Raw genomic sequence first — 15884 nt, 5'->3', positions numbered from 1 at the left:
TCTCCTCTTTCTACATGGAAAATTGTGGCCGCAGTCCCTTGCAGAAGTCAGCGCTTTGGTCAGAAATCAAGGAAAAACCAGATACAACCCTAGATTTTGGTCAGAAATCAAGGAAAAACCAGATACAAACCTAGATTTCTCCCCAAAATCTCCATGGCAACTACCAAAAACTTACTAAACCTCAATCTGCAAGTTCCCCTGAATAAAACGATACCCCATATGTATGGGTACACACAAAGACGTGGCCACCAAATGCCCCCAAACCGGGGCAATGCATAAGGGGGGGCTGTGCTCTATCTGCAGTTATTTAGTCTAAACACCCCCATACCTGTGAAATAACCCCCGCAAACTATATATTTCTGAAAAGTGCACACCTTCAGCTATTCAGAGACGCCACTCTCCTCTTTCTACATGAAAAATTGTGGCCGCAGTCCCTTGCAGAAGTCAGCGCTTTGGTCAGAAATCAAGGAAAAACCAGATAAAAAACCTAGATTTCTCCCCAAAATCTCCATGGCAACTACCAAAAACTTACTAAACCTCAATTTGCAAGTTCCCCTGAATAAAACGATACCCCATATGTATGGGTGCACATAAAGACGTGGCCACCAAATGCCCCAAAACAGGGGCAATGCATAAGGGCAATTTCAGTTGAAATTTTGGGGGCTGCGCTCTATGTGCACTACCTGCAGTTTTTCAGTGTTAACCCCCCCTACCTGTGAGATAACCCCCACAATCTATATATTTACGAAAAGTGCACACCTTCAGCTATTCAGAGACACCATTCTTCTCTTTCTACATGGAAAATTGTGGCCGCAGTCCCTTGCAGAAGTCAGCGCTTTGGTCAGAAATCAAGGAAAAACCAGATAAAAAACCTAGATTTCTCCCCAAAATCTCCATGGCAACTACCAAAAACTTACTAACCATCAATCTGCAAGTTCCCCTGAATAAAACGATACCTATGTCTGGTTGCGCATAAGTACATGGCCACCAAACCTGAAAATGCATAATATTGGGGCTGCACTCTATGCACCCCTTTTTTTTTGCCTGCACCCGAATGAATGGAATACGCTCGGGTGCAGGCACATGTAGCCGATATACGCATGAAAACGCGTGAGAATGCAAAGTCTCGCGTTTTCATGCGTATATCGGCTACATGTGCCTGCACCCGAGCGTATCCCATTCATTCGGGTGCAGGCACAAGTAGCAAGCGTAGGGCTGAATTTTCGGCAATCGTTTTTCCACTTGCTGAAAAAATCAGCCCTACGCCATGTGTGGCATCAGCCTAACCCTTGGCAATAGAAACTACCAGAACAATCTTAGCACCTCTGGACCTTTCTAGAACAACTGAAATCAAATGAAGTTAAAATGGAATAAAACCACTAAAAGCAATCAAAGAACAATAGTTGCAATGAAATCGGTGGTCAGAGCCCTGGATCCACCAATGTCACTGCAAAAGCAACCTTTTAGGGGCACTAAACACACAAAGAACAATGCAAAGATAAAACACCATAAAATCAGTAAAATCCAATAAAACCACCTAAACCAACAGAAGAACAATAATTGCAATGAAATCGGTGGTCAGAGCCCTGGATCCACCAACGTCACTGCAAATTCAGCACCCAATAGCAATAAAAAAGTTACAGTGCAATAGAATAATTCAAAAACAGAAATCAATTATGAAAATGCCAAAAAAACACTAAAATGCAACCAAATAAATCAGATAATTATAGAGCAAGATCAGAAATAAAGTTTTAGTAAAAAAAAAAGACTGCCAAAGAAAGCAAAGAAAGAAAGAAAAGAAAAGAAAGAAAGAAAAAAAAAAAAAAAAAAAAAAAAAAAGTGTAAGTGTAAGTGTGTGTGTAAGTGTCTGTGTGTGCTTGGGAAAGTTGTAAATAAGTGTGTATGTGTACAAAAGTGTAATAATGACAAAGATAGAAGAAAAAATTGAAAAAAAAAAAAAAAAAAATTTTTAGACAGTTGAGATAGAAATAAGCAAAATAAACAGTGGTAGAGAGTTGTAGTTCAGCTTACCCAAGGCAGGCAGGCGATCAGAGGCGATCAGGGTCGATAAATCCAGCAGGCAGGCAGCAGGGGAGCTCCATCCGGTCCAACGTGCGCAGCAGGAGTGAGGGAGCCGACAGTAGGCGGCGCTATTTAAAGGGACAGCAGTGGACACGTCATCAATGCGTGTCCACTGCTGTCATTGGCTGGAGCGACGATCGGTGCGGCTGGGCGACCGGATCGGTGAGTATGTCCTTATTCGCTCGTTGCCTAGGGGGTTGTGAAGGCTTTACAAGCGCTGCGCTGCTTTAAAAGCGAGCGCAGCGCTTGTAAACCCGACAGTGCCATTGGACGTAGATTCTACGTCCCATGGCACTTTGGTCCCTTGGTACCTGGGACGTAGAATCTACGTCCCTTGGCACTTAAAGGGTTAAATGTGAAAATTGGCGCCAACAGGCCTTGCTAGGCAACCATAATGTAGTATTATGTGCATAAACAAATAAAGGAAATAAAAGAAAATAGGAAAGCAAAAGGGAAAAATAAGATAAGAACAAAATCACACAATGCTGTATGGAGACACATATAAAACCTTAGTGCTCTTACCAGCCTTCACACGCAACCCCCCCAAAAAGCAAGGCAATTCCAAGTGTGGAGTATAATGAGAGGGAATCGGCAGAGATTCACTTAGTTCAAGGTATCCGGTCCGACTTACTGCCACAGCGGAGGCGATCCGCAACCCTGATACCCACTACTTCGCTGGAGGTGGCACGCTCGGCTGACCACGTTGCTTAGCAACCCAAAGCAGAACGCGGCTGTCATAGTCTCCCTTATAGCCGCTCTGCCTAGCGGCGGAGCATACAAGCTCCCTTGTAACCGCTCTGACTCGCGGCGGTGCATACAAATAAAAGACGCCCGTGGGGAGATCTTGGACCAACTACGATTAGAGCAAGGTCCCCCACTATCAAAAATTGTGGCCAACAAGGAGAATGTGCACCAAGAGGGGAGAATTTAGCGGCCATAGGGGTATTACAATGTGGCTATTATTCAGGGAACATCCCACCCCAGGGTACGCCTGCTACCCTATACTCCAAACAAAAAGCACATCCCTGGGGGTCCGTGATTAGGGTTTGTGATTAATTATTCCATGTTCCAGGGTACCCACTATGCAAAACCCTGGGAGAAATATATCATCCATCTAAAACTAACCCAGCCACTTTATTATATATATATATATATATATATATATATATATATATATATATATATATATATATAAACCTGTACACTTGTGTATATATATAAACACCATTAATAAGCATACTTTAAACTTTGAAACCTATATACAAGGTAAATTCTCAAGTTTTGTTAATTTGTCCATTTTTAATCTGTAATACCTTTAGGAGACTTGAGCAATTTACAGCTCTCTAGACTTAATTCCTTAAGTTTTTTTTCTGGTTTAAGGCAGTGCTATGTGTTTGTCATGAGGCAGGTCAATACATTCAGTTTCAACAAGCTTTCATTGTATGTCTCGTAATAATGGCTTTTTGTCTCCTTTAAGCTCTTTTCACCCTAATTATGATGTTTCCTTTGCTTAGTAGACCTAAGGTATGGTGTTGTATACCAGTATGTGTTGTATAAAAGCCAGTAGAGAGTTTCTTCAAAATTTTTAAAAATGTACTTGAAACTTTTACAGCATTTTATCACAACTTCTTGGGTATAAATAAAATGATTGTGAATGAATGACACGAGTCTTGTGAAAATGACCACAAAATGTTAATACATTTTTAAAAATGAGTTCCTTTTTCTCTATAATAGTTACATAAATAAGTTGGGTTGAAAAAAGAACAAAGTTTAACCCCTCCAACTGAACCCCAGAGCACATACATAGGCCCATAACAACCTGTCTATACACTCCCATGCATAAAAAATATATACCAACATCAATACTAATTGTAGATTTAGATTAGTATAAAAGTAGCCTTGGATATTATGCTTGTTCAAGAAATCATCAAAGCCCCTCTTAAAGTCATTAACAGAATCTGCCATAACAACATCAGTAATAAAACAATACATTTTACTTGATCACAGCTAAAATACAATCAATTCATATTGGAGGCAAAACAATTCTGTTTAATTTATTTTTATGTTTAACTGATTTTTTTAGTTTTCTTAAGGTATAGAGATCCAAATTACAAAAAGACCCCTTATCCCAAGCATTCTGGATAATGGGTCCTGTACCAGTATTATGGAAATCATACCAACACCAAGGATGTTTTGCAGAGGATTTAATAAAGAATTACAACTCTGTACAATAACGGCATATTTTCCTTACCTACGGTCATTCTGGCTGATGAACCCCTCATTTAAGCGTTCAACAAAATTGGCAAGCATTGAACTGGCATCATTGGCAAAATCTAAGTCACGAATCTCAGATACAGGCACTGAGACAATGGCAAATGCTTCTTTATCCTCTTTTGTAGGACATGTACCTAACTGAATACATGTAAATAAAAAATAACAGAAACAACCGGTTAATTTGTAGATAATAAAATGCAAAAAAATATATTGCTGATGGAGCATAAAGTAGTCATACAAAAACTGCTGTATATCTTTAAAGCGATATAACTTTAAAGGGCAGATTGATTAAGTAATAATAATTAAATAAAAAGCACATTTTTTTTCTAAATTAAAAGCTTGTCATCTAAAACCTGGCAAGCTTTTTATTTTGTGAAATACAATTGTTGGGGGGAGTGGAAAAAACATGGAAACAAATCCAAGTGATTGAGAAAAAAACACAATCATGATTTTGAAGCTGCTTTTTTCGGCATTGATTTATTCAATCTCCATGGTCATATATTAATAAATGACCCCCACAGTGTTTGAGCATCAAAAGAGCCAGAACAGTTGAATATAAAGTGATTAGTACTTGATAAAACTTCAGTCTATAATCAAAAATGCCCATATACTTAGACACTGACATCTGGAAAAAGAAAGGCTTATACCCATATTTATGCCCCCAGATGAAGGGGCAAGAACACAGAGGATGAATTATCTGGCCACTATGTGCTTATTTGCAAAGTATTTGCAACCAGGTCATAGCTGTGCTCTGTACCAGGTGCTATAATCTGAATGATACACAAGGTAGAAGGTGGGGGAGGGATAAGGGCAGGTCTAAACTGGGATTCACATTGGCCTTGGGAATTCAAATACACAGTGGCCCAAAATGACCCCAACAGCCCAATAAATAGTAATTGTCTATGGCATATTACAGCAACCCTTCTGGCATTTGCCAGAATCCACAGATTGCCAATCCGGGTCTAAGTCGGGGATCCATACATACCTGCCCCTCCACTCAATTTTATGGTATTCACCTATTTCTACTAGCAAACAACAGTAGCCTAATTTAGTTATATCGCTAGTATCTGAGCAGTAGCATAACTTGGACCAGTCCCTCCTGTCTAGGCCCCCCTCTTTGTCACCTGGGCCCCAGCAGTGTTTGCTGTATAGGTAATTACGCCACTATATCTAAGCACACTGTTCCATAAGACAAAGCAGAATCAAATAGCCTTTTTTTAACATTTGTCTGACACAGATCACATTTATAATTTGTGCCAGAGACTGTCAATATCTTCTGCCTGGACCAGGTAAGTGACATACAAACATACTTTATACACTAACCTAGTTACTTTTACGCATGTACTGTTAAGGTGGGTGGGAGTGTGAGGATAAACTTTTTGAATGTGTGTGCACATAATTTATTTTACTGTAAGTTTGTTTATTGCTACAAGAGGTATTTTATTGCTCTGTGTAAATAGAAAAAAGCACTTACCACACTGTGCAATATATTTTTATTTTATTTTGGTGGTTATTGCATTTTTAGCACTTTTATTCAATTATCAATGCATGATTACTGTTGACTGCGTTTGTGACTGTAAAATGCAGAGCGAGACTAGTACATTTTTATCATTAGCTCACTGTGTGATAACTGATTATTGCATGGATTAGTTTTAGTGAAATCATTGCATTGGGCATTGTTCTTAAATACTTCATTTCAGCCATAACATTTATAGAGGCAATATTTTCATTTTTGGGCCTCAAATGTTTTTGTTACTCATATTTACTAATTATAGCAGATAATTTGATTCAGGAAAATGTACCGGATGCACTCAGGCAAGTTATTGAAAGAAAAAAGAAACCCCGTTAATTAGATCTACAGTGCAGCCGATAAAATTCATATGGGGTAACGGGATTTCTAAATGTATTAAATAATAACTTTTATTTAATTAAAGCTAAGAAAATCAATTTAAACATAAAGTTAAAATTTAATATACAGGTATAGGACCTGTTATTCAGAATGTTCGGGACCTGGGGTTTTCCGGATAAGGTATCTTTCTGTAATTTGGATCTCCATAACATAAGTCTGCTAAAAATCATTTAAATATTTAACAAAACCAATAGGATAGTTTTGCCTCCAATAAGGATTAATGATATCTTAGCTGGGATCGAGTACAAGGTTATATTTTATTATTACAGAGAAAAAGGAAATCATTTTTAAAAATCAGAATTATTTCTAGTCTATAGGAGATGGCCCTTCCATAATTCTGAACTTTCTGGATAACGGGTTTCCAGATAAGGAATCCCATACCTGTAACAAGACCACTGTTTTACCTCTTTTTTTTTTTTTTTACCAATCTCTGGTTCATGGCTTAAGGCACCCATTCTTAGGGGGAAAAAAGTCATACCAGTAACTCATCAATTAAAATTATCAGTGGTAATTTGGAAACCAGAATAACTAGCATAATCAGCACATATTCCAAAAGTTGAATTGTTTTTCTTTTTTAGCTTTAATTAAATAATAATATAAATTCAGAAATCCCGTTTACCCCTATAAATTGTATCTGCCAAATTATTTTTTTGAATCATTGAAGGTGTGCTTAATTAACAGTGTTTTTTTTTTACTTTCCATAAAACCATTTACTATATAAATATGATTTTTTTATCTTAAGGATATACGGGTGATAAGACGTTGTAAACTGCAAGGCTCTGAGGTACGTTTCAGCAGTTCTATAAAAACTACTAAATTCAGTGAAGATTGGCATTTTAGTTTGTAATAAAAATATATTTACTTTGAATTTTAGAAGAATATATATTTTTTAAAACACATAAAGCGTACCCTTTTGTAGTAGCTGAAGTGAAAGGAATTACTTTTATTTTGGGGTGCCTACCTGTCACATTATTAGGACTGCATTTTGGACATTAAACTGTTTGGAAGTTACTGTCATATTATAAATGGCAAATATTAATAAAGATAAATAAATTGATACCATCAAGCAAAAGTTTGCAGTGGCAATTTTATTTTTTTAAACAATGTGGACTAATTTAGAAATGGTCTACATTATGATGTGGCACAGATTAGTGCAAACATAAGAACATTTTTCAGTTCAACAGAGCAGAGAATGCTTCTGTAAGCAAGGAAAGGGGTAATGTAGCAGCTTATAAACTGCTAGCCTCCAGATACCCCAGATAGGTATTCATCTTTACAAGAAAAGGTATCAGCACTATTTTACTCTACTAAGTCAGTTATCAAGATTATTAATTCACATTTTATCCATCTGTGGTTTTATTTTATATGATTTGACTATATTATTTAAATAATAAATATTTATTATGTTTTATTACTGGGTCAGTTTTTTAATGATACAATTATGATACATGATTTTATTGCTCCACCCTCCGGAAGCTATGAACTATTACTACTAGCTGATGTATTTGGGTAGAGTTATGATGTCATGAGTGTGGATACTGCTCCTCTTGGGTGACTGGCTGGATTTCTGCCTGGTTTTCAGATTATTGAAAACTGAGCAGAAAGTTTTAAACTTGCCAGCCACCTGAAAACAGGCCTGAAATTGTGGAGAGGCCACAAAGGCCTGGGCCGAGGGTGGCATGCTGCCCCGCCGCACTGAAGTTTTGATCCCAATACGGAGCAATGGGGACCTCTCCCCACTGCTCCGTATGAGTTTAAATGGGCGCCCTAGTGACTGTGCAAACAAACTGTAATAGCTTTTGCAACTTTTTCAAAATCAACATATTACTGCTTTCCATGTGTGGTAAAAGCCCAAAAAGTTAACAACACAAATCAATATATTTAAAAATATACAAATTCTGTGTTTCCAAAATGCAGGAGTTGCATACATCAAATTAAAAAAAAAATGCAAATTAATAAAATAAAAAATTTTTACTTGGTAGCTTTAGGAAAGGGTCATGTGGCATGCAGGAGGATTTATCGGCTGAGTCTTGCACAGCAAGATGTGTGTGGGATGGCACTGGGGGTTGTACTTAAATGCCCATACAATAGACATGTGGTTATAGTGAGCCAGCATGACAGCACACCTGGCTTGGTATTGAGGGGATAGTTATCAATCTTGACTCTCTAAATTAGTGGCAATAGCCTCTGCCTACTACATTCTTGGCAGTCAAAGCCTTTGCCTGCCAGCATATATGAGCAAGGTACTTGGCAGGTAAATCATTAAAGGGGTGGTTCACCACTAGTGTAACTTTTAGTATATTATAGAATGACCAGTTATAAGCAATCATTAGCCTATCATTTTTTAATTAGTTGTCTTCTTCTTTAAACTCTTTGTAGCTTTCAAAAGGGGGTCAATGACCCTGACAGCCAAAAAGCTATTTCTCTGTGAGGTTACAGTTTTATTGTTATTGCTACTTTTTATAACTTTTTTTCTGTTCAGTCAGTCTCCTATTCATATATCTATATCATATATCTCATTCAAGCCACTCCCTGGTTGCTAAGGTAATTTGGACCCTAGAAACCAGATAGCTGTTATAACTCCAAACTGGATAGTTGTTTAACGATTATTTAAATATTAAAAGCTACAAAAATTTAAAAATGAAGATCAAGTGCAAATTGTCTCAGAATATCACTCTTTATATCATACTAAAAGTTAATTCAAAGGTGAACAACCCCTTTAAAACTTGCAAAAAATGAATAGTATTACAAAGGCCATTTCTACCTTGATGTCCCAACACTCCCTTAAATTGAATCTAAGATAGTATTAGTCCCTGTTTTTCTCTCAAATTTCCAGTAATCTCTGTAATGTATAATAACCTCTTCCCAGGCCATGTGCCTTGTGGTTATATTTTTTTCTGCTATCTCCTTTACTCCTTATATCCCGTCAAAAAATAATGTACTTTCACCTATAGAGTATTTCTAGACAACAACTGTTCATCACACAAGATCACCAAAGTTGTAATTCAATCTCTCATCATGTCAAGTATTAACTACTGTAGCTTTCATGACTCAAGTCTATAATAAATATAGCTACCAGAATCAAATACATCACCAACTGCTTTTTATCATGCCACTCTGCTAGTCACTACACATCTTTCTCTACATACCATTCAGTATCAGCCTGCTGACCATGTAATTCAAAATTTATTAAAATTCTAGCACAAACTAAATCTTGGAACATATTTCCAAGTTTTCACCAAGCCTCTTATTCAGCTCTTCTCCTAGAATTCTACTCTTTAACACCTCACTCTTCACCTTAAAAACATTTCTTGAGTGAGCTCACCTTTATCTGGCTTAGCATTTCTACCTTAGACACCATGACCTACCTTGCAATACTTAGTGCCAGATCTATCACTTTACCCATTTGTCTTTGTTTTTAGAGCACATATTCTGTTTCAGGAGCTTGGTCTAGGGTTGCCACATGTTTGGATTTGAACAATCTAGTTTATTACAGGGGCTATCTGGTTGTCCAGGTTTCAGAGTTCCCAAAACACAGACAAAATTCAGAATTGACCCAGAATTGTGCAATGATTGCAGTAGGCAATTTGCCATGTCCACTGACATTTTCACTCAGTCCAAAATGTCATCACTCATTCACCAAATATCTACCGCCCAGCCCCTAATGTCACCATAAAGATTATCAATGCATAAAAGGTAGATAGTACAATATCAAAATAATAAATAGTTCAAGTCCTTTCTTATGTCAGTCGTTATACAACACAAATACAGAAATAGTGTTTGATAGAGATAGTAGTCACTGCCTTAGTGAAACAATTCTCTGTGCTGGGCAATGCTCCTGAATTACTGCTGTATTACTCCATTAATCCATCTATTTCTGAGCCTGACTACTTGATTTCCTATACTAGTAGTATTAGCACTACAGGGTACTAACCCTTAGAAGCCTCCTCTTTGTAGCCTCTGGTTGTTCTACTAACAACCTTGATTTCTGGCACTTACTACTCCTACTGGAACCTTACTCCATTCTAGGCCCCTTAGCACACACACCTTCTTTGGAGGGGAAGGAAAAGAGAGAAGGCAAAAATTGGCTTCCATTTTTATATACCAAAGAGAAAGAGCATGTGTTGGCTTCCCTTTTTATAAACCAGGGGAATCCTGACACCCCCTGGCCAAATATTGAAATGCCAAAGGACCTGCTTTCCTTCCCAACTGTAGCATAGGCCCAAATCTAGCTGCCCATAACCCTACATTTACAGAGTATTGGTATAAAAGACACACTACGAGAAACTAAACATTAACCCTTTTGCTAATCTTCTTCTCCCCGTGACATCATACTCAGGTCTCTCGGGAGCACTGCTTCTTCCGCTCAGTTCCATTCATTTAGGTGAATTCAGTGCAGAAGCTGCGGTGCTCCTGGGAGACATGAGTGTGACGTCACAGGGAGAAGAACAGCCGGGGGACGCAGCCAAACGCAGCAGGCAAGCAGGCAGGTGGTGGTGGGAGCAGGGGGAGCCGCAAAAAGCAGGGAGATGTTGGGGAGGATGTTGCGGGGGAGCTGAAGGATGTTGGGGAGGATGCTGGGGAGAGCTGGAGGATACTAGGGGGGAGCTGGAGAATGCTGGAGAGGACACTGGGAGGGAGCTGGAGGATGCTGGGGGGAGCTGGAGGAAGTTAAGAGGCAGCTGGGGGATGCTGGGGAGGAAACTGGGAAAAAGCTGGAGGATGTTGGAGTATACTGGGGGGAGCTGGAGGATACTAGGGGGGAGCTAGAGGATGCTAAGGGAGAGCTGTAGGATGCTATGGGGGAGCTGGAGGATGCTGGGGAGGATGCTGGGAGGGAGCTGGAGGATGCTAAAGGGGAGCTGGAGGATGCTGGGAGGGAGCTGGAAGATGTTGGGGAGGATGCTGGGGGAGCTGGAGGATGCAGCAGTGGGGAGCGGGCCATAGTATGGGGACACTGGGGGAGGACCAGCAATATTTTAGGGGGCCCTGGGCTGGATAGCAATGTTTTAGGGGGTCCCTGCCCTGGCACCAATGCAAAACATAACACCTGTCTACCAATGTTTTAGGGGTGCCCTGGCTACCAATGTTTTAGGAGGGCCCTGGCTACCAATGTTTTAGGGGGCCCTGGCTACCAGTGTCTGTGTGTCATTTGTACTGATGGGACTTAATACAGCTCTGGTGATTTTCTGAGTTTTGAATTGTTTAGAAATGGGTATTAGAGATGCTGAGGGTCAATATGTAGCGTGGGATGCTTGTGCTACATTGAGTCATGATATACAGGTGTCACAGTGCTTAATGAAATCCTTAGGGCCACAATATGTCATAAAATGATTGGGGCCACCATGTCTGTCTTCTGGTGCACTTTGTGTATGTTATGCTTTTCAGGTGTGGTCACAACCACACCTGAAAAGCATAACATACACAAAGTGCACCAGAAGACAACAAAATTTTGGGTTATAGTTCAGCACAAGTAATCAGTAGTATACTGATTCCAGGTGTCTGTGAACCACCTTCCTTGCCCTAATTTGGATATGCAAACTAGGGTTTGGATTCCCTCTTTCATGAAGGATTCAGGATTTGGTGCACCCCTACATCACTGAAATGGACTTTAAAACTTCCCAGCCACCCCATCCCCACCCCAAGTACCATAAGGCGTATTGGTCTCTCCTCATCTACATCAATGGGTACATTGGTGCTCTGGATCCAAGTATTAGTGCAGAGGTGGCGTAATCTCACAAAAGAGTTCCTGTATGCAATAACAAAAAAGTTAGACTAACACCAAAGGTCAGTTTAGCGCCATTGTTGCTAACAGTAAATTTGTATTGTAGTATAGCTATGGGACCTGTTATCCAGAATGCTTAGGACCTGGGGGTTTTCAGATAAGGGATCTTTCTGTAATTTGGATCTTCATACCTTAAGTCTGCTAAAAATAATTTAAGCACTAAATAAACCCAATAGGATTTGTCTGTCTCCTATAAGGATTAATTATATCTTAGCTGGGATAAAGTACAATGTACCGTTTTATAATTACAAAGAAAATGGAAATCATTTTTAAAAATTAGAGTTATTTGCTTATAATGAAGTCTATAGGAGATGGCCTTTCTGTAATTTGGAACTTTCTGGATAACAGGTTTCAAGATAATGGATCCCATACCTGTATCACATTTAAAATACTGCTGCACTTAATTTATTAACTTACCTTCATATGGTCATAGAACATTTGGAACTTGTATAGTGTTGTTTATAGATTATATATATATATATATATATATATATATTTAGTCAATTATTTAATTATTATTGTATTTACCTGGTATTGACCTGAGCCAAATAGCACTGGAAACTCAGACCATAATAGTTTAAAAACAAGCAATCACAGCTCGTTTACAATTTTTTCCCTCATATGTAGTAAAAGCCACTAAGCTTGCCAAGGAGCAGTAACCCATAGCAACCAATAAGTTGTTTGTTTTTAAACAGGTGACCTGTACATGCTACCTGCTGATTGGTTGCTATGGGTTTCTGCTCCTGGGCAAACTTAGTGCCTTTTACCCCATTAATGTCTTTTAAGACTTTAATATGTCTATAGAATAGCTTTATTTATTTTTTTACTAGTGGTTAGGTATACATCACCTGTGTATCAGTAGTCACCACCGGCAACTTACCTCTGCTTACAGAATTCTGTTCTGCTTTACTTGTAAAATATAGATAAATGGAGGGCACACTTCCCAGTCAAAGATACAGTATAGGTGTTTGGTGCAAAAAACCCAAAAATTGTACCCCCATATAGGTTACCAAGGACAATAATTTTAAATAGAGTAATGCTTGGCATACAAAAAAACACAAAGCACAGTGGTAGTATTAAAAAAAAAATAGTTATCCTTTATATAATATACAGAAGGTTTAACAACAATAAATTTTAAATACAAAATTACAGAAACTAACACATAAAATTGTAAAGTAATAAATACCACAAAAATGTGCACAGGCAAAAAGAAGACACACGGGTAAGCAGATACCCTTGCCAAAGAGAGTTACCCCAATGTTTCGTCAGAAAGGGGAATTCTGACGCATTAACTACATATATCTTCCACATTCATTTATGCATCAGGATTCCCCTTGAGAAAGGCTTTCTGCCGAAACGCTGGGGTAATTCTCATCTTTGTATCCGCTAACCTGTGTGTCTCTTTTTGCCTGTGCACATTTTTGTGGTATGTATTACTTTACAATTTTATGTGTTACCTTCTGTAGTTTTGTAATTACAATTGATTGTTGTTAAACTTTCTGTATATTATATAAAGGATAATTATTTTTTTAATACTACCTCTGTGCTTGTGTTTTTTGTGTGCAAACCCTTACTCTATTTAAAATTACTGCTCTACTTGCAAACTCATGCCCATTTTGCAATAAAAGAAAATAAAGAAAAAAAATAATAAAAATGCAGTTATATGCACTGTTTTAAACTCTCATATACTCCTCAATTGCCTAATGCGTCTATTTTTGTGGATGTGTCCATCTTCTGCTCATATGCCCCGATGCCTAAGGTGCAAGTGGTTCCCATGTACAAAGGATGTAATAACCAGCACATTATTACATTAAAATTCTGGGAAAGAATGCTGAATTGTGGCATTTATTTAGTAAATGATCTCCAAATTATCTTCTAAAAACCAAACTACAGTTAAGTAAAATTAATAAATTATAAAAATATTTTTTTCTGGTCCTTTAAATCTTGTAATTCCATGTGAAGTGTTTGTGTTTTGCATTTACTACTACCGAGGAACAAGAGAGTCTGTCTTCTGCAGAGTAGTGGGGTCCAGTTCAAAAAGAGAAGCAATGTCATTCCCATGGGGTACTGCAACAAGACGAAATTTGATCTTTTCGCCTGCATTTTTACGACTGGGTCGTGTGCTGACTACCTGAAAATAACAATACAAAAGAAAGAGTGAATACAAAAGCAAAGAAAACAAAATCCTGAAGCACAAATATAAAGTGAATTAAAAAAGAAAGGTAAAGGGAGAGTTAATTGTTAAGAAAAAAGAAAAAAAAGTAAAATGAAATAGCAAATGAATGAATTTTAGGAGGTTTCTTGAGCGCTATGGCACATGCAACTTTTTCATATCCACTGGCAGTGATGAAACCACTGTACCTGCCACACTGGTTGGTAAGCATTGTGTGTCTCCCTGTACCCACAATGCATGGGGCTAACTGAGCTACCTTGGCACTTCACATTCAATTAATTTAACCAGCATAGCTCTATGCTGCAAAAATCAGAGTTCTTATAACAGGGCTTAAAGGAAAATACATTTTCCCCCTACAGTTTAGTTAGTATTTTGCATAGTTATGACATACAGCCTGTATGGAACTACATTTTGTTTATAAGGTTAGGGAGCATAATAACAATCTTAGAGTAAATAATTTGATAAGATAATAAATTGGATTAGTCAATTTTCATACAGTAAAGCAATTTTACAGCTTCAAACCTATTGTTTAATTTTAACGAAAATAAATTGATTGGCATATTCACAATAACAGTAATTAGTAGTGTCGGGAGTTTTTAAAGCCACATGTTGTCATGTACTTTCACCAAACACATTTCTACACATGCAGATTGTTTAAAGTAGAAAGAAAGGTAAAAACTAAGTAAGATTTATCAGAAAGGTCTATGTAAATACAGCCATAAGCACTCACAGAAACACTGCACTGAGTTCTCTGTTAAAAGGTTTGTTGTGTACGTTTTCTTGTGCCAGAGACACGCAGCTCTCTCCTCTCTCCTGCTCCCCCCTCCCTCAAGAATGCTAAGAACTCACCCCCCCCCTTAGGAATGTGGATCTGAGCCAATCAGCAGGAAGCTGCCTCATAGTCTTACAAACTGAGTTTGTACACTGGTCTGGGCCTCGGAGCAGGAGCAAGGCATTATGGGAACTTTTTTTTACACAGATCAGCGTTTTTTCTTCCTGTTTGGCTTGTGATCATCTGAACAGGTGAAATATGGGGAGACTTAAGGGCACTATTGAGAGAACTGAAGGTATGCCTGCAGCTTAAGATTAACTCTTTATTAGCCTTTCCTTCTCCTTTAACAGTAAAGAAAGAAACATAGCAATTGGCAGGGAATACCATTTAATGAAAATATTTAAAAACTATAAAACCATTTCAAGTACTCTTTAATACTGTACATTACAAAGTGTGATGGTCATTAGCATTTAATATATTGACATAGTTTCTTAATTCATGCTTAATATTAATAGTCACCAAAAAGTGCATTGAAGGGGAACTAAGCCCAAATTTAGAATTTTAGAACTAAATCAACATTTTTAATTCTACTATACATTTTATTACAGATTGTAGGGTATGTGAATTCAATATAAACAACTCTAGTTTATATCCTTGTGAAAGGAGAACTAAAGCTTACCAAGTAGTAGGGCAGAAATATTGTACATTAAGTTATTTCCTAAAGAATAGCACAAAGGAAACTGACTGCAGTGATTGCATTGACTTGTAATGTTTTCCAACTGATCCAACTTTGTTTTCCGTCTTTGTTTTTTCAATAAGTATTATAGGACTTAACTTGTGTGGAACAAGAGATGTTCTTAGCGTCATGAATTTGGGCCTACAGATTTCT

The 15884-nt window shown here is 38.0% G+C and overlaps 1 protein-coding gene across 1 annotated transcript in view; it reads right to left on the bottom strand.

Moving 5' to 3' along the window:
- Positions 1 to 15884, bottom strand: part of itpr3 (inositol 1,4,5-trisphosphate receptor, type 3) — a 350279-nt gene that overhangs the window by 279299 nt on the left and 55096 nt on the right. Inside the window, exons 11-13 of the mRNA XM_018091571.2 lie at positions 14039 to 14181; positions 11915 to 12014; positions 4334 to 4494 (exon numbers count right to left, since the gene is read on the bottom strand). Of these exons, the coding sequence (XP_017947060.1) occupies positions 4334 to 4494; positions 11915 to 12014; positions 14039 to 14181 (404 nt within the window). The remainder of the gene's footprint in view (positions 1 to 4333; positions 4495 to 11914; positions 12015 to 14038; positions 14182 to 15884) is intronic.

The sequence above is a fragment of the Xenopus tropicalis genome, chromosome 2 (genome assembly GCF_000004195.4).
Source record: "Xenopus tropicalis strain Nigerian chromosome 2, UCB_Xtro_10.0, whole genome shotgun sequence".
In the NCBI taxonomy this organism is placed as follows: domain Eukaryota; kingdom Metazoa; phylum Chordata; class Amphibia; order Anura; family Pipidae; genus Xenopus; species Xenopus tropicalis.
The sequence above is the reverse complement of the archived record's forward strand: the minus strand, read 5'-3'. Positions and strand labels throughout refer to the sequence as shown.